General features: G+C 40.9%; 2 protein-coding genes across 7 annotated transcripts in view; one reads left to right on the plus strand and one right to left on the minus strand.

Annotated features, from left to right (window-relative positions):
* Positions 1-789: 789 nt before the first annotated feature.
* Positions 790-22482, plus strand: LOC134535425 (multiple epidermal growth factor-like domains protein 6). Of its 6 annotated transcripts, none has more exons than XM_063374511.1 (4): positions 790-2258; positions 3063-3164; positions 8981-9054; positions 14042-22482. In XM_063374511.1, exon 4 carries the CDS (start codon positions 15197-15199, stop codon positions 16484-16486), a length of 1290 nt encoding a protein of 429 aa, XP_063230581.1. In that variant the 5' UTR covers positions 790-2258; positions 3063-3164; positions 8981-9054; positions 14042-15196; the 3' UTR covers positions 16487-22482. The 6 variants fall into 6 exon arrangements, with proteins under 6 accessions (XP_063230581.1, XP_063230583.1, XP_063230582.1 ...); XM_063374509.1 differs by having other exon boundaries at positions 795-2258; positions 2672-3164; positions 14055-22482; XM_063374510.1 differs by having other exon boundaries at positions 796-2258; positions 3066-3164; positions 14055-22482.
* LOC134535423 (transmembrane channel-like protein 6) overlaps positions 13061-25461 on the minus strand; it is a 108124-nt gene continuing 95723 nt past the window's right edge. Inside the window, exons 12-17 of the mRNA XM_063374504.1 lie at positions 23326-23441; positions 21490-21646; positions 19120-19250; positions 14348-14509; positions 14125-14249; positions 13061-13520 (exon numbers count right to left, since the gene is read on the minus strand). Coding sequence (XP_063230574.1) covers positions 13459-13520; positions 14125-14249; positions 14348-14509; positions 19120-19250; positions 21490-21646; positions 23326-23441 — 753 coding nt within the window. The 3' untranslated portion in view covers positions 13061-13458. The remainder of the gene's footprint in view (positions 13521-14124; positions 14250-14347; positions 14510-19119; positions 19251-21489; positions 21647-23325; positions 23442-25461) is intronic.

Consider the following 25461-nt stretch of genomic DNA (forward strand, 5'->3'; position numbering starts at 1 on the left):
TATGCCCTTATAATCTTACACATTATTTATTTATACGTCGTTTAAGCTCATCCTGAGTGTCGGATGGCATAATCTAGCTAGCTATATTTCAAATTTAAAATAGGCCTCGCGCCTTTGCGTCGGCATCAGACGCCTTCATACAACCAACCTCTTTAATTAATACGTTCTAGACGCCTCACATCTAAAACACGGCCTCTCATTGGCCGAAACCAAAATCGGTTAGCGTAATTTACAATATAAATACCGTAAATAACACTTATTAATACAATTGAAAACACAAAAATGCGGTAAATTTAAAACGAAAATTTCCAACAATGAAAATTTCTTTAAGTAATACCCCGAATAAAATCCTCGTTAATTCGTTAAGTTCATTAGTCCTTAGAGGGGTATACTCAATTGGCTGTCCATATAAGTCCATTTCAGGTCATAGAGCATAGCTCTCGTAGATATACATAATTAATAAAAATATATTTAAATAACTTTTGCGGGCGAACAATATACAAATTAAATAATAAAATTTCATAATAATAATAACAATCAAAATAATAAGACTTTATAAATAATAGTATCATTAAAATAAGTCATAACTTTCTGTGCATTATGAAAATAGTAACAGCACAGAATTGCCGCCCTTGTCAATCATATTGAACTGCAATCGTTGACCTGTTCAAAACAGTACAATGTGATTGGCAGTTTACCGTCTCTCTCGCACTGTGTACAACGAATAGCCTTGTCGCCAAGCGGCGCCCGCACCACACATAAAAAAAAAAAAACTTGGAGCGACTGAGTTTCTTCTTCTCCTCCCTTTTTTATTTATTTATTTTTCTATCGTCCTTTCGCCCGTTACACCAGACAATTCGCGCAATTTTAATCACTTTGCATCGGGTCGTCGCCGCTAGCAGACCTGCGCTCGAATGGTCCACGGGTTTTCCCGCGCAAAATCTTCTCTGCTGGACCTGCTGCAGCTCTCCGACGGCGTCTACTCCCTTGAGCCGCTCCTGTTGAGAGGGACGTGGGGGGACATACTTACTGTAAGTAGCAATCTCATATGGCTGTAGCGGGTGTATGTACATGTGAGTCAACAATGTGACGTTCTCCAGGACACGTCACGGCAGTGGATCAACGTCCACCCGCGGTGCAAACGACATCGACGGCGGCGGCCGAGGAGGCATCGGGACAGCGCCCGACCTCAAAGCGGCCAACACCAACACCTGCTCCACACCTCACGTCGGCGGGATTGGCGTGTGGCGGCTCGCAGTACCGGACAACACGGCTCCTGGCTCCGCGGCGAACATCTGCAGCGGCGGACTGCGGCTGCAGATGCCGCCCTACCCCACGAACACGTGAGAGGCGGCGTCGGGACGTCTGCGGTGCTGCTCGTGTCGGCGGAACCGCCACTTCTCACAAGGACGCACTCGTCGGGTCCCATCACTGATAGGTACACAGCCGTTGCGAACCGTATTGTGTACATTTTAACTAACACGTGTCCCGGTCATTAAACAGTCTTAAAACTCTTCACTCATGTGTGAATCGTGCACTTGTAACGCACGAATGTCGGCAGGCTAAGACATCTTCTGTGCTTAACGTAGCCTATCCACAAGCCAGTTCAGTATAAACTAACTATTAAAACAAATAGTAACTAATGGGATCAAATAACATCAGATATTAAATAATAATATAGTAACTTAGGCTAACCATTCAATAACTTTCAAAGTGAAATTGTTACATCTTAACAATAGGTATCATTAGCTAGATAACATTCAAGCTTAACTTTAACTAAACTGATTTTTATGTTAATGAAAGGGTTTGTGTACATCATTGTTAAGCATCCTTATGCCTTCAGGTTGTACCTGTTTTATTCTATGTACAATTTCATTATGCATCTCGTACATTTCCATAAGCATCATCTCACAATCTTTCATAACTTCATAATATCAACAATTGATAAAATTAATAATTCTCACTAACATCTCATATCATATACATAAAATCATATTTACAATATCACTTCAAGGAACATTTCATATATTACATCATTAAAAGCATTTGTTTATGTTAGCAAACAAATCAACAATAGTTTTGATTTCGTTTAAGTACACGCATCATGTGTAACTTGTGCTTGGAAAGGGAACGCACAGTGTTTCCTTTTTTTTTATCTCTCTTTTATCGCAGCTTTTCGCTCGGCGAAGGCGGCCTTTCTTTTTCTTTTATTTTACTCGAGTGTCTGGTGAACTTTTATTTCTACCATTTCTCGCAAGGTAGTATTTTTTTTTCTGTAATCAGCTGGGTTCTCATATAACGCAAACAGCTGTTTGGAAAGTGTATAGCAGTCTCCCTCTCATCTCAACCATTAGTTTCGTTTTCAGGCATCCGATGCGGGCTTCGCAGGATCCTGACTGTGTATTCATATCATTCAGAAATTTCTCTGATAGGAATTGTTTCTTGTTAAAATCACTTGAGATTCATGATCTCGATGCAAAGGATAATTCTATCCTGACAAATCTATGTGAAACAAAAAAAAATGCTTTCATGATAGCTTGCAAAAAATTTTTCTTTTCTGGCTGGCTCAATTTTGCAGTAACTTAGTACTTGTTTATAATACAGCCTGCTGACATTTACTGCAACAGTGTACTAAGTCCGCGACATAGTTGTTAGACATTGAGTTTTTCAGGTCTTCGTTTGACATCATATTCGCCTACTCGACGATTACAAACATAAACAAACAAAATCTCAAGTGCCACGTTGAATGAAATTACAAGTCTTTTGTATAGTTTTTTTTTTCACAATAAATAACACAAAGTCGCTCGTATATATCTTGTTATCATTTCATAAATATCATTATTTAAAATAACCAATCAAATTAATTTAAAGAAATAGCTTTCTAATACTGAGTGGATTTGTATGCGAAAGGAATGCATACTTTTCTACTCTGCATTCAGGGCAGAATGCAACCCTATGAGATCGTTTGCAAAGCCCTACTTCAATCATAGAATTCGTGTAAAACAAAAGTATTACATTTGCAAAAAAAAAGAATATTTTTTTTTTTTTATCTTCTTCTGCAGCAGTGTTTGATAACAGAAAATGATAAATCTCGGCGATTCTTAATAAATTCAGTGGTGTGTTGTGCTTCGGAAAAAATGGAGTAACCACATCAGTAATTCAAGGTAACCTTATCATTATTATTGTTATGCTAGTAGTTGCAAAGTGTTCATGTGCTTCTTAGATGCTTTGTAGAACAGTGCTCACCCATGTTTACACAGCTAGGCCATACTTCTCTCACACAAGTTAGTCGACAACACATAAGCTTGACATTTCTTTTTGCTAGTTAGTATGATAGTACTTACAGATAGGCGCATCTCATTACATAGATTCAGATATTACTGTTAGTGAACTTATACTCACACGAAGAATAATGCAGACCAACTGACAAACAATATTATACACATAATACACTATTAAATTCGAAGATTCATTACATCTGTGTGGGTGGCATTTCACTTCACCTCACTACAGGCAATAATAAGCGGGAATTGCACTTCCGCATCGACGCGACGATAATGTACCAAGCGGGTATCACACTTCCGCTACACATTAGGTACCTGTCAGTGGTTGCAATACGCCTCACATGGCGTATCAAATTACACAGTAACCATTTAATACCTTTCACATTTATACTGGTCTGGTCCTGGCTCTGACCTAGACATTCCGATTGCGCTCAGCTGTTATGCTACCTATACTCGTACTATACAGGTGTCTCACTAGCTTGTGTCAAACTTGTTCACTGGGACACAGGTTTCTTGTAGGCTCTCAACTGCGAAATATTATACCGGCCTACTGGTCGGCCTGTAGATGGGTCTTTCAGAGCATAACAGTTCTCTTGAACTATGTCAGTTATGACATATGGTCCGTCGAAAAGCAAAAATAATTTCCTGGTGACATTCTCCCATGCCTTGCTGACAGGAGATGTTTTCTTGAGCACAAGGTCGCCGATATTAAATTTAGATAATTTGGATGCTGGTTTCCTTCTTCTTCGTACATCAGCTTCTGCTGTGAGCTTCATTCTTACGAATGCTTCCACTTCTTCTCCGGTGGGTAGTCTTGTCCTTTCGGGCTCCTTGTCACAATGGGGTATAAATTCAGGGTTGATCGTACAGAGATCCTTAATAGTTTAACGTGCCAGTGTTGGCACGTCCACCTGGAGCTGGTGATCTGGCTCCTTCTTGACGATTCCACTGTCGGTTCCCTGCTGCTTCAGACACAGCAGCTTTGAATTCTGCTGCCAACTGATTTGCTGGTCCCTGGTTGTAGTACGTCGTCTGCTGAGATGTAGACGGTGCAGCAAATGGTGGTGGGAATGTTGTCATCTGTGTGTTCCGGTTGTACGAGAGGTGGCTGTTCTGGGCATGGCCGCCACTCGTCTCGTGAGTCCTGGGGGCATAGTGGTATGGCGGGCGGTAGTCCTCAGGTTTGCCGTTGTAGCGGGGCTCGTCGGTACGGCGGTACTTCTTGCAGTACTCCAGCTCGTCTTCTGACGATGCTCTCCGGCGGCGGTCTGCTGACTCCCTGGGTGGCCGTGACTCTGGCGAGAATGATCTTCGCTTGTTGTGTCGGTAGTCCCCCTGCCTCCGGCGGTGGTTTGCTTCGTCATCGCTGTGGTAATTCCTGGAGTTGGACCACCACGTCTTTCTCTTGTAATAGGGGGTCTTCCTGTAGCCTGTCTGGTATTGATCGTTCCGGCTAGGTCCTCCTCCTCTTGGCTGCCAGTTCATTGTGTTTACCGCTGCCTGTCTGAGCTCCTTGGGTTTTCCCTCGCGATTCTGCCAGTAGTTGTGGACTGGCTGTTGTCGGTGGGGCTGTGATACCCTCTCACTCTCCTCCTTGGTATTGGGTGCTCTGTCCATTTTCTCAAGTTTATCATAATTGAGAAGGCGCTCGCGGAACTCTGTCACATCACGGTACGGCAGGCCTGACAACTGCTTCTGATACTTGAGTGGAAGCTGCGTGAGGATGGCCGCGATGAATTCATCATCCGTCATGGGCTGATCCAAGTAGCGTGTCTTCTCAAACATTGCTGATAGATGCGCTTCCAAGGATGCACACTTCCTTGGGTCATACTTCTCCGTGTGAAGCTGTGCACGGAGGTGACTCTGTATTCGGATGTTCCAATACTGGTTGTGGAACAGGGACTGGAACTGGGCGTAACTATGCGTTGATGCACTCAGCATCTCCCACCAGTAAAATGCCGGTCCTTTCAGGGCGCTGTTGAGACACTTCAGTATCTCTGTATCTCTCAAATGAAAGGTTGAGGTGTATTCCTCAAATCTTTTCAGAAAACGGATGGGGTTCTCTGTAGCTCTGCCAGCAAACGTGGGCATAGCTTCTGCCCAATGCTTAGCTGGATGGTGCATGAGCGTGGCCGCATCAATGTTGGATGGGCTCAATACAGGGGTTTCTCTGGGCAGATCCATTTGAACGGTAGGATGATTGTGGATGGGTAGCAGTGGAATTGTGTACATCTCACTGGGGTACGGTTGCCTGTCTACTGGGGCAGTCGGTACAGTTGACACAGGGGCTGTGTGTGACGGTACATGAGCTTGGCGGTCAGCTGACTCACTCCTGGGACTGGGGTGTACACTAAGGTGCTCGATTCTATCTCGTAGTGTGGCAGTAGCCACCTCCATGTCCTCCAGTCTATGTTCGAGATGCTGGAGATGTCCTCGCACCTCCTCCCTAGCACTAGCTTGTCCCTGGTGTTCATTTGAGATCATGTTTCGTATGGATGTTACATGAGTCTCCAGACTGTCCACACGACTACTGTTCTGTGATACCTGCTCAGATATCTGCTGGACCTGTTCGTGTTGCTGGGCCAGCCTAACCTCAATGCTGTGTTCCAGGCTCTTTAATCCTGAGTTGGTCTGATCCCTCAGCGCTCCCAACTCAGTCGTAAGCCTCCCCATTTGAGTATTGTTCTGTTCTAATTTTGCATTTAGTTGAGTATTACTCTGCCGTAATAATTGCATGAGTGCTTCCAGTGTCACAGGTGATGTAGAAGTATTATCTGGCAATGGTGTGATGTTAGGGACAGTGGCCTCTCTTTCCTCCTGCTCCCCTGTTGCTGGTGACGTGGGCCGCCCTAACCTCTCAGTCACGGTGGTAGAGTGATCACTAGGTCCCTCCACACAAGTGTTCCCTGGTGAACCCCCTGCTGATGATGTCGCCGTGTCACTTCCTGAATTCCCTGTGTTATCGCAGTCTTCACACATACTGTCACGCCTACTCCTGAGCGAGTATGTGGGGTGGTTGTGTGCCATGTTATTATACTAGATTAGATACACTATGCAGGATCAAATGACAACTTGAAATAAGGTGTGACAACTCAGTGTCAACACACTCGGGCCCCACGTTTATGTGCGCCACTTTCTATACTATACTGCTGCTAAACTTCTTCGGTGTGTTCTTACTGCTGGTGCCAGTACCATTAATAGTACTCGTTTATTTATATATAGACCCTTTTGTTGTGTGTGTGTTGTCGGGACGATATACACTGGCTGTCACTATTTTTCAAAATATATATATAGACATATATATATGTGTCAATGGTACTGTTATGCTCTTGTACTCTGACCCTTAGAAACATGCAAAAAAAAATGTTATTTATCATAAAACACACACTTTTGGACACAGGTAGCTAGGTAACATATATCAACACATAGGGATAGAATTCAGGTTTTTATTAATAATAAAAATTGCTATTCATCAGGGACAACTAACATATGTGTAGAGATAAAAATCAATATTAATATAATTAGATAAAAAAAATCACAGAAAAACAATCCTAACGATACTGAACATGACTCGTGGATATGCGCTTATGTAAATTAAAACATCAGGAAAATACGTAGCACACATGAATCGTTCACAAAAGTTCGTTAGTGTATGTTCAGAAAATAAATCAAATGATGTTTTTACGGACGCATTCTTACATACCAGAAAATGTTTGAAATCATAGCACAATTAATAATTAGTATGATTACTGTTTATGTTTATATTTGGGTTCGTATTTGCCTTGGCTTAACTCAGTTTATATGGTAGAGACACGAAACTTGTACTCCCATTTCACCTCTGGGTATCACAAAATAAAATAATAATTTAAATCTTGGAACTAATAATTCATGACGTAGTTCAGGATAATTGACACCTTTTACGTGAAAACTAATCAGTTTTTAGTCAAATCGGAGTTATTTACGACGAAATTACATACAGCTGGGTATGTCTATGGGCGATACAAAATGCAAGATCTTTACTTACAGATTTTCACTCCTAATAACATATCCGTCAGAATATGCCCTTATAATCTTACACATTATTTATTTATACGTCGTTTAAGCTCATCCTGAGTGTCGGATAGCATAATCTAGCTAGCTATATTTCAAATTTAAAATAGGCCTCGCGCCTTTGCGTCGGCATCAGACGCCTTCATACAACCAACCTCTTTAATTAATACGTTCTAGACGCCTCACATCTAAAACACGGCCTCTCATTGGCCGAAACCAAAATCGGTTAGCGTAATTTACAATATAAATACCGTAAATAACACTTATTAATACAATTGAAAACACAAAAATGCGGTAAATTTAAAACGAAAATTTCCAACAATGAAAATTTCTTTAAGTAATACCCCGAATAAAATCCTCGTTAATTCGTTAAGTTCATTAGTCCTTAGAGGGGTATACTCAATTGGCTGTCCATATAAGTCCATTTCAGGTCATAGAGCATAGCTCTCGTAGATATACATAATTAATAAAAATATATTTAAATAACTTTTGCGGGCGAACAATATACAAATTAAATAATAAAATTTCATAATAATAATAACAATCAAAATAATAAGACTTTATAAATAATAGTATCATTAAAATAAGTCATAACTTTCTGTGCATTATGAAAATAGTAACAGCACTACATTTTGCAATAAAAATGACGAAGTTCAATTTTACACATTCATAGTTTGTGTTTATTTACAAGTTGTAATAAAATTAACTGATATACTGGTAAATTTACATACCACATTGCAAATTGACCAAAACACAGCAATTATTCTTTTACACTTTGATATTACTTTGACACAAACACAGCACGAATGCCGTGCAAAGCAACCCTGCAGGCTCGTCCGACCGTCTTCACGGCCACACGCCTCGTTCTTTACACAACGGTTTACTTGCTCTGGCATTAGGCAACATGCCAAAGTAGCGTTTCTTGTGGTAATGTTCTTTTCCCCACCATCTTAGCGCCACTTTTCATTTCACGGCCAGGATTATGTTTCTATGAATCTGCTGTATGTACCAAATTAATGAGGAAATATAAAAATTTTAAATATCTAAAAAATTTGGCTTATACTTACACATTTAGCTATGAGTGATTTTAAAATGCAGCGATCATTAGATTTTGAGTAGTATGCTAATTATTGCAAGAATGTGAAAAATACAAAAATTAGAGATAACTTATCTGCACTAGCAGGCTGCCAATAGTGCATACATCCTTGCGACAACTTTCATGTACTGATTGCATGTTTCCCTTAGCACACAATCACATACAATGAGGGTTTGGTGAATTACAGCTGTCTTGTGTTATTTATTAGAATGGTTGTATTTACATTTCTAAACTTACGTATGCCAATCGCAACCATAAAAAATCCATGTGTTCAATCATGGTCTTACCTTACAGCTACTTCTGATAGTTGTCCGAGTAGGCCACATACGATTTAAAGTCAAAGACAATACATAAATGTACAGTATACTAATAAATTAAAATTTTTTTTGCCAAAAATTGTATAATGAACTCTGTCCACATTCTGAGTCGGTAACATGATATGGTTTACTGGAAAATGATGGAAGGTACTTTAAATTACACATAAAAATAGCTTTAATATTGTTTTAGTACAAAAGAGTTAAGAAAATACGCACCATTCTGCAATTTTCAGATGTTTCAGAGGGGTATGTCCTGACTCTGACTTGGACCAACTGTATGTCCTGACACAAAAATATAAAGGTTGAGGTAAGTAACCCATAGTCCATCTTAATTAAGATACATTAAAAAAAAAATTGGTTGTCTGTAAAGTCGGTTTACGGGCGATAGTTTAACATGACATCATAATAACAAAACATTGATGAAATGATTGCATACTTTTATGAATAAAATTGAATATTTTTTATTGAATTATCACTATTTTGTATGGATACAAAGAAGGAGTGAAATGAAATCTACAATTTAATTGATAAATTTACTTTTATTTGCACTCATTAATTCAAATATGTTTATTACTTTAACGAAGAGATTATTTTAACTATAACTTTTATACATGTTTGCTATTTAACTTCAAGATCGTCTAGAATGTTTTATGCTTTTTCACAATTACACATTTAACAATGAAGTTTGTTCGTCGTGAAATTAAACGTAGAATTTAATAAAAATGCCCTTGCGGTTAATAAAGTATGTATTAGTATGTTTAAGAAAGAATTTCGGCTTTAATTTCCAACCCAGAAGCTCGGGGTGCGCTGGGGCCGAGATTAAAATTCATCGAGAATATTTTACGTGTTTATGTCTTCCAGTGCTTAAAATGATATGCAATTGTGGCTACGGGCACAACATTTTATTTATAATTCATTAATATTAACGCCCATCGCGATAAACAAAGGAAAATATGTATTAACGAGTGCCTGGTTGCAGCGGAAGCGGGTAGATATCGCGATTCGTTCGGTTCGCGTCCGTCACCGTAGATGTCAGCACGGTAGGGGAATAATATTATTTAGTTTTTATAATACGATTTTATAACAAATACGCATCCCAAATACACCAAACTTATTTATAATGTGTTACAATATTTTTTAAAACATTGTGCAAAAGATCCCGGGTGTAATTTGAATTATTATGAGTAACTGTAAAACACCATTGTTCGTACAAAAACATATTTGAAAATTCAACATTACTTTTAAATAACCGTACCAATTGTGCTGAAAACGGGTGGACGATCGTTAAATTACATTATATTAATAATTCAAAAGACGAAAACATGATTGAAAAGTCAAATCGATGGTTGTTACAATCGAGTGGAAGAGAGATGCGGCGCAAACGTACAATGAGCGTAACGGGACACATCGTAGTGGGACAATGTGCGTTACGGGACACTTTTTTGTGTGTGCAGCCGCGTTCATCGATTTATTAGATGTCACATCAAAAATTTTTGATAAAAATTTTAGTATATTATTTAATGAATCCCGCTTCTCTCATCATCTCATCCGTGTGAGTAGTTTCCGGCACTTAGAGACTGTCTTAGCTGTCCACCACATCAATTGCATCATTCAACGATGCATGTCTCTTCTACTGCTAGCATCTTCGTAACACCTTCACTGGCATTATTCTGGAAGTCACTATAATTGTTTATTTTAACACCAGCCTCATAGTCATTATGGTCATCATCATCCCATCTAACAGCATCATCATCATTCACATTGACATCTAGATCACGCTAAGACTTACAAATCTTCGAATTAGAAGCTTCATCATCATCTTAAAGCATCCTTTCTAAAGTGCCCATAATTTTTCCAAAGTTTGGAAAATCTACAAGAATTCGGCTGAAATGTATTCTCACTTTTCGGATAATGATACGTCCATTGTCTTCAGTCTTTCTTGAAAATTCAATTTCCTTCAATCCAAGTTCTTTGTTGAGGTCAGGAGAACTATGAACATAATCACATTCAAAACAAGGAACACAATTTTTATCCTATAGCATGCTATTATCACTTTGCATTGTAGTTTCATCATTGTCCTTTATCTTGTGAGCATAGCTTTATGATTTTGCATGTCTTTTTAAGCTCTCTTCTGAGTAAAATACCTGTCACACCAATCACAGCTTAAAATTTTTATGTAATCTCAACACCTAGATTTCTTTCTCAATCTAAACTCCTTTCCGCAGTGAACTTTCGATGCCATTGCAGGTGTCGATTCGGAATCCACTTTAACTAATGCGCCTAATGATAGATGTATAATGAAAGTTTATATTAAAATTAATAACTTAAATAAAATCTTTTAATATTCCATCAGTGAGAGTTAATTTAACATTTATAAATTCAAGGTCCTATTAGTTCTGTTATTCACCAATACCAATCACCATTTTTATGTCCGACATTTAAATAAGTATCATGCAAGTTATTTACTCGTGAACACAACAGAAGAAAGCTTTGATACATTCCACGGGGAAGGAAAATCAATTTTAAGAGTTATCCTTGTAACATGTCAAAAATTTATTAATTAGGCAAGATTATGAATTTTAATCAAGCGTCACCATAATTATCACATGTTTGGATCAACCAAAATTCTCAGTATGTACATAACTAGTTATATGTAGAAATAAGACTGACTATGGTGGATTATTGTCTCAGAATTTACTGAAAATGCTCCTAGAAAATAAATTTTATTTCTAAATAAAGATGCACATTGCTAGTTTTAAGAGTAAAAAAATTGCCAAGCAGGACTTGAAATCAAGACTGGAAATCAAAGGACAGCATCAGAAAAGACATGAAAAAAAATTCTTAAGTTTGAATTACTTTTAAAAAATAATAAAAAATGTAAAATCATTTGAAAGAACGATAATACAAAAATTAAAATTATAGTAAAAAAGTTAAAAGTTAAAAATTAAAAAGAAATCTGGCTGACTGGAAACCTCTCTGCTGAAGCACAAGCAACTACAGTAAGTCCTCGGTTTACGTCGGGGTTACGTTCCTGAAAACCGCGACGTAAATAGAAACGACGCAAAATGAGCCATGTTTCATGCCACCGGCCAGCCACGGCCCAAGGTCGGCCGGAAGCGCTGGCATACAGACGTGACAACAGGCAATTTTATCAGCAAATGACAACCGACAGCGTGGGAAACAAGTCCAACTAGTACTTCTCAGCTTTATAGAATGGTTATTTAACCAGCTGCTTTATTACCTTTATTGATTGAAATATAAAGCAGCGGAGAGCAGGAAGCGTCCCTCATGATGTATGATGAGATAAGGTGGTGAACGTGTAGCTTACGCTACATAGCATAAATTAACTACCGAAGGAAACAAAGAATTATAAACGAATTATATACGGTGTTTTGGTTAAAATAAAGATTTACGGTCATTGTAAACAACGTTATTGTGAATCGGCGACAACTCAAATTGAAACATGAGTACTCAAACATTAGCGACGTTAATCCAAAACGACGTAAATAGAGGACTTACTGTATATGTATTTTTGGTATTTTTTAATTTTATATATAATATTTGTATTATAATTATTTTAGATTATTTTACATTTTTTATTTTTAAGTTATTTTTTGCAGTATCTTTCTTTTTATTTTTAACGGTAACTCTTATTTAATCATGGCTAGCAAGTATAACTTCTTGCGCATAAGTAAGTATGCACTCACTTTTTTTATTTTTTAGGTTTAAAATGAAATTATAAATATGCGTGTTTTGTTATCAAGAAATGATGTAAAGCTGAGTGTTTGTCAGTTGCATGTTTGTTCATCATGCATGAACTTGCAGTCCATATGCTGTTTTTTTTAATCAAAAGCCTTTATTTGGCAACAAAAGCAGGAGATCCAGAGTTTTAAAATAATTTAAAGCAGCTGGATTTAGCTTAACTTATGATCCACACACGTCAGGAAGCTATCATGGTGCTACACGCGAAAAGAGAGCCAGTGTACAGTGTGGTGCGGAGGGGGCACACACACGGCACACGCTGCACGGTCCCGACCGCGTCTCACCTCCAGTGGTCCAGTCAAGGTTCATTTATATCAACTAAAGGAACAATTTTTAAATTAAATTAAATTAAACTAACCTAATGTTAAATGGCATATATACCCTGTTACATCAGCTTATGTTGTATTCTTCATTTACATTAACTATGTAAGCATAAAATGAAACGAGCATTTTCACTGCAGTAAAAGCAGCTATACAAGACAACTGGGATGAATATAAGCTCAGGGGCAGGAACAACTGTGGGAACAAGATTCAGACTACTTCTCACGCAGTTCACAAATAACATTTAAAATAAAGTTTTTTATTATGATATGGCACACAATATAATACATTTGAGGAAAGTGACTAACCAACATTTTTACACACCAACATTATGGATTCATTCCAAGATAATGCCCTAATAAGATTTTGATTTACATATCTAAGCAAAAATTTTAAAAAAATATTCCACATAAAAACACATATAAAAACATAAAAAAATCAAATAATAGGAAAAAACTTTTGAATTAGACAATAACATTAAAATTAGTTGATTTATCTAATAAAAATTATAAGTTATAATGTTCCAAAAATTGTCTTATTAAATATGACACAAGAGAATTGAAACAAACAAAAAGTAAAATATATATAATAAAAATAATAACACAAAATATACTTTAAAAATAAAATACTATTTTTCGCTTCTTTGCAAATTCCTGTGGACAGTCGTAATCAAGGGCAGGGAGCTCGAACCTGCAATAAAAACAAATAAAATGTGCTTATTGAGTGTTTGCCATCCAGCATGAAGTGGTAGCTAGCATTACTTTCAGAAAACTTCAATGCTGGACCTCTAATTCCCTGACCCATTTTAATATCCTCAACAAAACTTAGACCTTGTAATGGGGGGGAAATTCCAACGAAGGAAGGAAGTGTGAATTTTCCCATCATCCTCTTGCAACAGGTGGAATAAAAAGTCACACGGATAGTTTGCAGGAGCACCAGAGGAGGAATATCAACACTCCAAGGAACACTCCAGTGTTGTGAGAATGGAGGAGCCTCCCCACTCCTCCGTCCCCACTGCTCGTAGCTGCCGGCACTGAGCAGCGACGTGAGCACTAGTCAGCCCCTCTGACGCCTTCCCTTACCTTCCCTTAACAATAACAAGTAATAACTGTAACGCCTTCTTTCTTTACCCAGTCCCAAGGACTTTGTTCTTTCCGGCGGATGAATCCACAGCCATATGTACCGCTACGTGGACCGACACAAGATGTTAGTGCTGACTTGCAGGAGACGAGAGGTCACCGGGCGGACGGGCGGTGAACACGCTAACCTGCACAGTTACGAGAGCGACACGTACCGGACTGCGAGATGCACGACAGCAGGAAGTCCTTGTCCTTGGCCTCCGTCTGCAGGATGTCCCGCAGTATGGCCACCATGTGGGCGTGAGCGCGCGCCTTGGCCCGCATGTAGTAGGTGGCCACGCTGCAACAAGGACGAGCACGCTCGGGCACCGGCCGGGCACGACACACGGACACACGGACACACGGGACACACGGACGCTCGCAGGGCAGGCCGGTCACCTGAGCGCGACCAGCAGCAAGGCCAACACGCCCGGCCGCACCAGGAAGAACACGATGTTCCAGAAGATGCTGTCCTGCTTCAGGTCCAGCACGCCAGTGAGGATCATCTCGTACATGTAGTCGTAGTCCCTGAACGGACCACATGTCTGCGACGTCTGCACTCTGCGCACACACACCGCACCAACCCGGTTGTGAGATGCAGGATTGGTAATGGCTCACATGCACGTGGCACTAGCTCAGACTTATTACATGTCCAGTAGTTCACTTGCTGATAGCCTGACCCCTCTCGTCCTGCTACGAACGGTCTGTTGAACCGCAACTTTGGAGGCCCTGTGGTGTGGCAAAGCCTCTCACTGGAAACCAAACCAACAGCAGAACTGCAGGATGATGGTGGTACACAGATGTAGTGCAACTCAGTGATGGCCCAATAAAGCCAACTGCGATACATGTTCCGAAAACTAATATGTTTCCAATCACATACCTGTAACCCAATATTTCTAATGGTTTAAAAATTTGGTCACTGAATGTATTAGGAACACTAGTGCTGGAAAATATCATGTTATTGATTTTGTTAAACTTGAAGACAAATTTTATAAGGTCTATTTTCTACATTACCACTCGTATACTGTTGACGTTCAAAACTGGACGTGCATGGTACAGATAAAACTAGGTAACTATCCATCAAAACAGTATGTTTAGTATATTTATATCACTAGGATGCTCAGTACATAAGTACAAATAAAATATATTTGGTTTAAACATTTAAAAAAATATTCTCAAAAACACAGTGTTTTCAACACCATGTTAAGAAATCCCTGACTGGTCACAATCTGCCGAAACACTGATAACATGCAGCACACATCTGACAGTGTTCAGATTCACATCAACAGCATGCACAGTCATCCTAGAACTTGTAAAACCATCCTCTTGAACTGTGTGGAGCTTGACCTCTTTGAGAAGTGCGGCACAGCCCTGGTGCTCCAGTCGGGCCTGCTGGTGCACTGCCCCAGTGCACCAGTCGGGCCTGCCGGTGCACTGCCAAGGTGCACCAGTCGGGCCTGCCTGCGGTGCACTGCCCCGATGCACCAGTCGGTCCTGCCGGTGCACTGCCCTGGTGCACCAGTCGGGCCTGCTGGTGCACTGCCCCGGTGCACCAGTCGGGCCTGCCGGTGCACTGCCCCGGTGCACCAGTCGGGCCTGCCTGCGGTGCACTGCCCCGATGCACCAGTCGGTCCTGCCGGTGCACTGCCCTGGTGCACCAGTCGGGCCTGCCGGTGCACTGCCCTGGTGCACCAGTCGGGCCTGCCTGCAGTGCACTGCCCTGGTGCACCAGTCGGGCCTGCCTGCAGTGCACTGCCCTGGTGCACCAGTCGGGCCTGCCGGTGCACTGCCCTGGTGCACCAGTCGGGCCTGCCGGTGCACTGCCCTGGTGCACCAGTCGGGCCTGCCTGCAGTGCACTGCCCTGGTGCACCAGTCAGTCCTGCCTGCAGTGCACTGCCCTGGTGCACCAGTCGGTCCTGCCGGTGCACTGCCCTGGTGCACCAGTCGGGCCTGCCGGTGCACTGCCCCGGTGCACCAGTCGGGCCTGCCGGTGCACTGCCCCGGTGCACCAGTCGGGCCTGCTGGTGCACTGCCCCGGTGCACCAGTCGGGCCTGCCGGTGCACTGCCCCGGTGCACCAGTCGGGCCTGCCGGTGCACTGCCCCGGTGCACCAGTCGGGCCTGCTGGTGCACTGCCCCGGTGCACCAGTCGGTCCTGCCGGTGCACTGCCCCGGTGCACCAGTCGGGCCTGCCGGTGCACTGCCCCGGTGCACCAGTCGGGCCTGCTGGTGCACTGCCCCGGTGCACCAGTCGGTCCTGCCGGTGCACTGCCCCGGTGCACCAGTCGGGCCTGCCGGTGCACTGCCCCGGTGCACCAGTCGGGCCTGCCGGTGCACTGCCCTGGTGCACCAGTCGGGCCTGCCGGTGCACTGCCCCGGTGCACCAGTCGGGCCTGCCTGCGGTGCACTGCCCCGATGCACCAGTCGGTCCTGCCGGTGCACTGCCTTGGTGCACCAGTCGGGCCTGCTGGTGCACTGCCCTGGTGCACCAGTCGGGCCTGCTGGCTTGAGCATACCTGTCAATTCTGCCAAAGATAGTGTGGAACTGACAAGTAGCCCTGCCATTACACTTCTTCAAACTTGTTGACCATACAGATCACTAGCATCTGCACCAGTAGGATGGCAGGAAGGGTGCCAGACAAGTGGTAACAGCACAGAGAGATCCTCTGGCTCTGATGTGCGGTCGGTGAAGACAAGAGCGCTCTATCAGCCTTTCTGCAGTCCTCGCAATGTGGTTGCCAAGCAGACTGTAGTGAACAAAATTATTATAGCTGTGTATCCAACATCTTTAAAGTTGTATCAAATAAATAGCAGAAATAAAAAAGTAATATTTAGGGCCTGGAATTTTTCGCAATCGCGAATTTTGCAAAAATTCGCATGAAAACGCGAAAAGTACATTCGCGAAAACCACAACATTTATATATTACACTGCGAATATATCCCAGAAAAGTACCATTACAGTAGAATCCCGCCGATGCGACCCCCCTCTGATGCGTTCATTCCGTTTATACGACCGTTTTTTGAGAAACCGTGAAAAATTTGAGCAGAGAAAGTCGAAAATTTTAGTAAAATCGGCTGAAAAACAAGTCCGTTACACTTTTTTGGGTGCTATGTGTTCACGTTTATCTTGGTGAGAGCTGTACTGTAAGCAGACAGGCATACAAAAGACAGCTAAAAATAGATACCACCCCTCTAGACTGTCCACGCGGCAGTGTCTAGCCGAGCTCGGCGCGTCCACTATCGCACGAAAAGCCGTCTCAGCTGTCATGTTATCTTACCCGCCTGCACGAAAAGCCGCTGTGGTAGCTTCTGCGAGAGCGTAAGAAACTCGTGTGGCCAGGCTGGCGGTAGTGGCGGCTTTACGTCATACGTGACGTGACGCTTACCTCTCCCATCCCCTGCTAATTCTTCAAGGCTCATCCCTCCCAGAGTCACAAACCATGTAAAAAAAAAAACCCTCCCCTTTTACCAAATAACATTTCAACACATTCCCTCCCTTATTTCAACCTTCTGCGTGAGAAACTGTCAGCATCCTTCTCCCCTCCCACACCGCGTGCGACAAAAGCCAGGTTGTATAGTCCATTCTCGGTCAAATAAATATTTTTATGGGCTTATATGACTGTCCTTCGCCGTTAATAAATACTTTATAAGTTTAAGTTATTATGAAACAATTTGTTTATTAGTCACACAGCAGTTTCTGCTGAAAAATCACTAATACCTCGAACTTTATTGAATAAAAAATTTAGCAGGGTCGTAAATATATTTATTTTACTGCATAGTTACTTTTCCATCTGCATTCCAACGTTTTTTTTCTTTTTTTTTTACGCTGTGAAGGGACGTGGACAAGATAATTGCTTGAGCTGTCAAAATAAACATCGCTGACGGCAAGGGCGGGAGCGCATCCTGTCGGTCTGTTGCTGTGATTATCTACTCCAAAAACATGTCACAGCATTTCAGGATAGCATTGTTCTTATATCTTTCGTTTATAGCCGAATGTTTTCTACCTGATCCACACAAGTTCCTTCGCCATGTTTTGAACGAAAATAACCACCAGCCGGCTAGCATAGCCAAACTCAGGTGACGCAATTTCACTTAGCGCGAGTATTTATCGGAACCCATTGTTCAGGGTATGCGAGTCCGAGGTGTAAAATGAATTTTAAAAAGTTGTCTTTTTTACTCCATAGACTATTTGATAATGAAATCTATGCGAACAAAGGTGATTTTTTATGTATTTGGATATATATGGGGGGGGGGGGGAATTGGCCCGAATTCTCGCGGGATTCTACGTATTTGCAGATCACTAATACTCACATAAGGTTAAAGTATCATTTAACACAAAAAATTCCATTGAAAAACACCTAAATTCGGCTAAGCATGTGGCATCGGCAGCAGAAAAAAAAAGAAAATTTGTAGTTGCAAACAACTATAGCAACGTGTCTGTTTTGTGTAACTGTTTTGGATTTAATTGGCTGTTATTATGCAGATTAGTCTATTCCTAGTATACATGGATTGTTTATTAAATATGTAAACTATTTAATTCAATAACTGCACAATTTTGTCAACATTTAAAATACCGGTAAAATATCCATTGCATAACGAAAATACCGACTTTAAACCACCGCTTTTCTAATTTGAAAGTACCGCTTTTTGCATACTGAAAACACCGAAATTTTCCAGGCCCTAGTAATAGCTAATATAATATTACTAAAAAGCAAGAACACTAATGCACTTAAACCTATACTAATATACAAATAAGGCACCTCAAATATAGCTTAAATGATGGTAACTGCTACACGTGCACAGAACACCGCCGAACTGCAACTAGGGTCTGCAGTTTGACTGGTCTAGGGCTATCATAATTCATGAACTCCTGCACGAACGGGCAACGGAAAAGCAGGTAATCTTGTTCAAGCAGGGGCCGCTGCGACTTTCATAAGCCAGCAATCCACAAATTACAAAACAAATGTTGCTGTTGAAAGATAGAGCCACCAATGACATTTTTATTCCCAGGAGAATGCTCCTGGCAATACTCACCATCAAGATAACTAGTTTTGGTTTTGATCAGTCTAGATCGGGTGTACTAAACTACGGTGCTCTATAAGAAACGAACCACCAGGGGGACAGCCCAAGACTCCACTGTGTGCAGGCTAAGGCGGGAAGGGGCCACGAACCTGGTGACGATGTAGCCGTGGAGAATGAAGACTCCGAGCAGAGAGAGGAACGCCAGGCAGAGGAAGAGCGTGTGTGTCTGCGCAGCACGCCACGAGCGATGCGAGGGCACGCAGCTCTTCAGCGCTCCCACCTGCACACGCCACACCACCCCGACAAGCGACACTCGTCACTTTCCGGCTTCTCCTTGTGATTGCCAACCTCCCCTCCACAACAAGCAGCAGTGTAACAGATAACTCAGTAGGCATTTTATCTAATATTACCTTTTTATTGTTACGATTTTTCTTTTATTCCAAAACCATATAGGCCTAGGCCTTGGTTAATTTCAACATTAAAAACACTTATTGTGATTTATCATACATGTAAATATGAAGTGACCAACGTTTTAGATTTTTTAACACTTTGGGTACTGCCGATTTTTACTAAACCATTTGACGTTACTACAGTTCTGTTCACACGATGAGGTTACTCCATTACTCACCATTCGACTAAATTACTGGCCTTAATGAAAACCAGCCTTTACAACTAATGACAAAACACTTTTCAGCCATGAAAACAGACAATGATGCTTTGCAAAGTCGCCCATAAGACACATGTGACCTACCAAAAATAAATCTGTACTTCTCTAATGCTTATGGAACTAGGAAAACTATTGTCCTACTTTCAAACCAAACAACCATAGCAAAATATACAAAAGAAAATCGTAAAAGCACATAAAAAATGAGTAAGCAAAATTTACGGAAAAATATCTTTAAACAACACACTCTTCTCTACAGGTTCTCCCACCACGTACCTAACTATTCCCTTCATGCAATAGGAATTTTCATAACGCTCAAAAATTGTAGCCCCCTCAGCAAAGAAGTTTCAACTAAAAAATGTAAATTTGAGACAAATATTTTTTTAAAAGTTTGTCTGCTGTTACAAATCTCTGACGTACAGCAGGCCATTCCAAATTGGCATCTTTTCCATTGTTTTGAAACATTAACAGCAGAAGAAATGTGTTTTCCGGTTGTGTAATTATGTACAATTAACCTTACATAAAAAAAAATGCACAAATATAAAAATAAGAGTACGCTGGGAAGTGTTTGCAATATAATGTTACGTAACTTTATGTACCATTTATGCTAGCTGCATATGTAGAATATGTAACGGTAGTAATTTAACAAATAGTAAATACATTGACTAGACTGAAATAATCTTGTTAACAATATATAAATACATATATAATTGGCACCCACATGTACGTAGATTACGTACGAAACTATGAACCCAATATGATGGCTTGAGACATACTTATTATTCAGAAATCCTACAATCTACCACACTACATACCACTGACAAGGAAGCGAGATCAACATGCAGCCTTAGAGATAAGCTGGACAGGACAACACTGACAGTGGAACCTACCAGTATCATCCTCTGGACTGAACTGTATCCACCAGATATCTCAGTAACAAACCCTAGAGCGACGGATTCAGACACACGATGATATCTGTGTAGCTAATCCCACGTGCTCCACAAACCAGTCTACGAACGCACAAGAACACACTTCGGCCCAACTACATTCTTAAGCACAGTTATGTTTAACCGAAACTACAAAATACAAGACATTCAAATTAATATAAGCTGCAATTCAGACATAAAACCAAGCTAAACAGTTGTCCATTGTGCAGTATCAAATTAGCACCTCAAAACCACACTCGGTGAACTCGAGAGGAAGGCAGTGTTAGTGAGGTGAGTGACCAATCACACAAGAGAACAACTAAGGGATAGGGATGTGATATGTACCTGTAGGAGTCTGAGCCAGTGAAGAGGGCACGGGGCACCCGCCCGGTGAGACTCCGGTCTCATTTCCCCCTCCCCTTTCCTGCCTATTATCTTCCCATGATGCTTCCAATAAACAAGACACCAGTTTGCTACCAACTCTATCATAACCTAACTTTTAAGTTGATTTAGGAATACCAAAATGTTTGTGTGTACAATTTTGAAGGATTAAAATTATAGTAAATCTGCGGTAATAGATGCAAATGAAACAATGAAAAAAATTAAACAGAAAACCTTGGTGATCAGTGAATGAATGAATTTGTACTCTTCCACGTGTATCGGCTTGTAGAGTTTGGTTGAAAAAAAAAGCACATCAATAAGCCAGAAAATTGGGAATAATGAAAGATTCTGATGTCAAACAGTTGAATTGGTACATCACTATGTACTCAGTATGCTACCACAGGCAATTAAAAAAATTAATCCAAAGGCTAGAAAACTAGAGACAATTTAATAACCAACACTAAAATGATCAGGGCCAAAACTCTACAACAGAATTCAGCTAAGAATATGTTTCCTCAATAACACTGTGCCCGAAGCTGTCTCATTACCTTACGGACATAAAACATGACGTACATCTTGCAGACGACGACGGCGGACAGCATGGGGCTGAAGTAAAACCCAACAAAGAACAACGTCTGATTGTAGATGAGGTTCAGTGTGTTGCGAGCAACGTCGAACTCTGGGGCGCCCACCGCTCTCCAAAACCTACACACAGTAGGACATAACATGTTATACAGACTGTGTTATAAAACTCATTATTTGTTGGTCAATAAGAAATGGCTTGTGGTAACTAGAAATAGTACAGGTCTAGTAAAACCAGTAATGCTTGATGTCTGCATGCAGTAGACAGAAGCCCTGCACCTGATTGGAGGCCAGGACAGAGCTGCGACACCTGACTGCGAGATGCCTGCGGTGACTGTGATACCTTGCAATACTGAGAAACCATACAAATTATTCCTTTTTCAAAAAATTCTTTTAAAAGCTAGGGAAGGCAGGGTATTGCAAAGTTACAATTGGGGTTAAATTTTAATTACTTTATATATATAGAGTGATTGCACCTGTGACAACGAAACTGGTTTTTTAAATTTTATTTTATTAAAAAAATTTACATTATCATAATTAATAGTAAAAAATATCAATTAAATGAAGGAAAAATACTAAAACTTTCTATACAGGCAAATAAGAAACTTTATTAAAACTCAGACTCCACTTTTGACGAGGCGTTAACACAAGCCTTCACTCTACTAAGGAAACCAGACCTCACGTAATAACTTAAACTCACCAAGCAGAACACAGCTTTTATAAATATATTTTAATAAAGTCATTGTGTGGATAGTAGAAAAAGAAGTACCTTTTTCCAGGAATATATTTTTTTTAAACAATGTCACTGATGCTTAAGATTAGGTACTATACATCAAGAGGAAAAAAGATTGTTTAATATAAAACATTCAGTATAAATGTTAAAAGTCTGTGTAAGTTACACAAGATATTAGACTAGTCATATTTCAGAAAAATACAATGAAAATGAAACATGACCACAAATATAATCAGTGTTTGATCAAATAAATAAATAAATTAACTGACATTGTGAATATTATAATACAATATGTTTACCCAGCTGCTGAAGTCTTTTTCTGTAAAAAATTTAACTCAGTTTGGTCACAATTAAAATAATTTTCATTGTAAAATGATGCTGAGGTCAAGGCCCATTAAAACATATTGTACCCTTGGTTTGAGTTGAAATGGCACAAACAGAATGTTTATAAAGTGTGGGTTTGCTGGGGCCTCACGATGGTTTGCACCCCTAGCACTACTGGGAGTGACAGGACGATCATCTCGCACAACGAGCAGCCACCAGCCAAGTCTGGCCCTACAGTAACAAGTAAACCCACATTGGGTAAAATTCTTGCGTCGCAGCTTTTCCACAAAATTCAGGAAATATTTTTTTTCAAAAACTAAAGATGTTCCTCTATTTACCCTGAAAACAGCATTTCTAAATTTCTACTGGTTTCTGAGAAATCACCACTTATAGTTTACATCACAGTACCCGTGCAATGACACGAAGGGCACAGCCGGCTGTAGAGGCGGACGAGACGGTGGGGGCAGGTGGAAGCCACCGCCGAGCTACGTGGACAGTGAGGGCACCAACACAAACAGAATATAACTACAATGGTAACAGTTTAAAAATACCTGCATATAATTGTGGACCTTAATTTAACATGAAAATGGCAGGGAATTATTCATAAAATAAATTTGAAGAGGAAAAAAAAATTTGGAATCAAGACTTCTATAAGAGCATAACCTCTACTTATGTAAATACAATACTAATATATAATTGTGTTAGCACATAGAAAACAATTGTAACGGTCATGAAGCAAACGTACCTATAAATGCAGGAGCGGGCAAACTCAGCCAGGAAGGTGCCGATAACTGAAACGAGGAAGTCGACTACGATGAGACGGTACACCTCCTGCCCCAGCGACGTCTCCCAGCAGCTGCCCTGAGTGACAACACAGCAGCTGCCCTGAGTGACAACACAGAAGCTGCCCTGAGTGACAACACAGCAGCTGCCCTGAGTGACAACACAGCAGCTGCCCTGAGTGACAACACAGCAGCTGCCCTGAGTGACAACACAGCAGCTGCCCTGAGTGACAACACAGCAGCTGCCCTGAGTGACAACACAGAAGCTGCCCTGAGTGACAACACAGAAGCTGCCCTGAGTGACAACACAGAAGCTGCCCTGAGTGACAACACAGCAGCTGCCCTGAGTGACAACACAGCAGCTGCCCTGAGTGACAACACAGCAGCTGCCCTGAGTGACAACACAGCAGCTGCCCTGAGTGACACCACAGCAGCTGCTCTGAGTGACAACACAGTAGGCCTTCACAACTGCACATGTTTTATTTGGTTTACCCTGGCCTCTCCGAATTATACTTGCAAATGTTGTCTACATTATTTGAGTGTTTTGATAATTTCTGAGTGCCGACTTTCATTCTTACGGCAAAGTTGATGTGCTGCTACATCCCACAAGTCCTGTGAAAATACCTGCAACAATGTGTTTGATATAAATTCACTTCATTGTTCATGCTTGTGATATTGGCAGCAACATGTACGAGAGGAGACCAAAAAAAAATAAATAAAACGGAGTGAGAGCGCACTGCTATTTGTAGACATAGTAGAGAGTTCTCCCGCTAGATGGGTGTTAGTAGATACCTTCACTAAAAAGCTGCCCAGACAATGTCAGTTTGTAGGTTAATGTTTGATCGTAGTATTGTTTTTCTCTTACTGTTCTCTTGTTCTGCCTGCAAAGTAGTTATGGCAGATTTAAAAAAAAAACAAAGTGTGTGTATGTAATTTGGTTTTCTGCTTGAAATATTGGCAATGGAAGCTTACCAAATGCTTCAACAGGCTTTCAAGGAGATAGCTATGAGCCGCACACAAGTTTTTAAGTGGTTTAGGTGCTTTAAACGTAGTGAGATGAGTGTTGAAGACCATGCTCGTTCTGGACGCCCTTCAACATCTCGAAACAATGAAAATACTGAAGAAAAAAAGCCAAAAAATCAACGTGGTTCATCGTTTTATGATCGACGAAATTTCAGAAGAGACAGGACAGAGTTGAGGCTCGTGCCAGCGGATTTTGACTGAGGATTTGTAAATAAGACGTGTTGCCACTAAATTTATTCCTTGCCTTCTCTTTCAGGATCAAAAAAACATCCAGTTGAATTTGAGCCAGGACTTGAAAAACATGTTAAGTCTCCAGGATCCCAATGATATCTGGAGCTGAGGAAATGGACAATGTTATATTTGGATAGCTGAATTATAATCAAAAAGTAAGTACCTCAGTAAAAAAAAACCTGCCTATATCAGAGTACTGGAAGTATAGTACTTGTCAGTGCTATCACTGGCAGTCTTTAGTGAAAGGCTTAGGTGTTGAGCTTTCCCTGGCACCAGGATTATATTCACGGTTCTTGGCACTAGTTAGGTAGGTAGTTTTCCCAGAACCAGCGGAACCGAGAACTGGGATGACACATCCCAAATTACCATTGTATTTTTTTTTAAACCACAATAATCATTTGTGAATTTCCATGTACATTTTAAATTCTAGATTGTGATTTATCCTTTTTTTGTTCAGAATGAACATTATTTATTCCTTATTCAAGTTTGTAAGTTAATAGTTATTAGAAAAGGCCTAACTTATGTTATGCAACTGTTTGATAAAATGTACATATACATAGTGTACCATGTGAATGGACTATTTAGTTATTGTCACTTGTAAATGAGCTAGATGATACAAATGTATGTATTCTTTACTTCTGCACAAGCACACACTGACACGGCTGTCTTGAGCCCGACACGCTGCCATCTGGACAGTACTGTACAGTACAGCACAGCACTGTACAGTACAGTACAGTGACGTGCACCGGGGCTTAGGCAGCTCTGTTTCCTTTCAGCTACAACCAACAACCTTTCATCACATTACCTAGTCACTTCTGCTGTTTTCAGGTGGACTCAGATATTCC

Source organism: Bacillus rossius, chromosome 8 (genome assembly GCF_032445375.1).
Source record: "Bacillus rossius redtenbacheri isolate Brsri chromosome 8, Brsri_v3, whole genome shotgun sequence".
Classification (NCBI taxonomy): Eukaryota; Metazoa; Arthropoda; class Insecta; order Phasmatodea; family Bacillidae; genus Bacillus; species Bacillus rossius.

Bases quoted from the DNA above. Each gene is read 5' to 3' on its own strand.
- LOC134535425 (XM_063374511.1), top strand. From the start codon at position 15,197: ATGCAGCACACATCTGACAGTGTTCAGATTCACATCAACAGCATGCAC.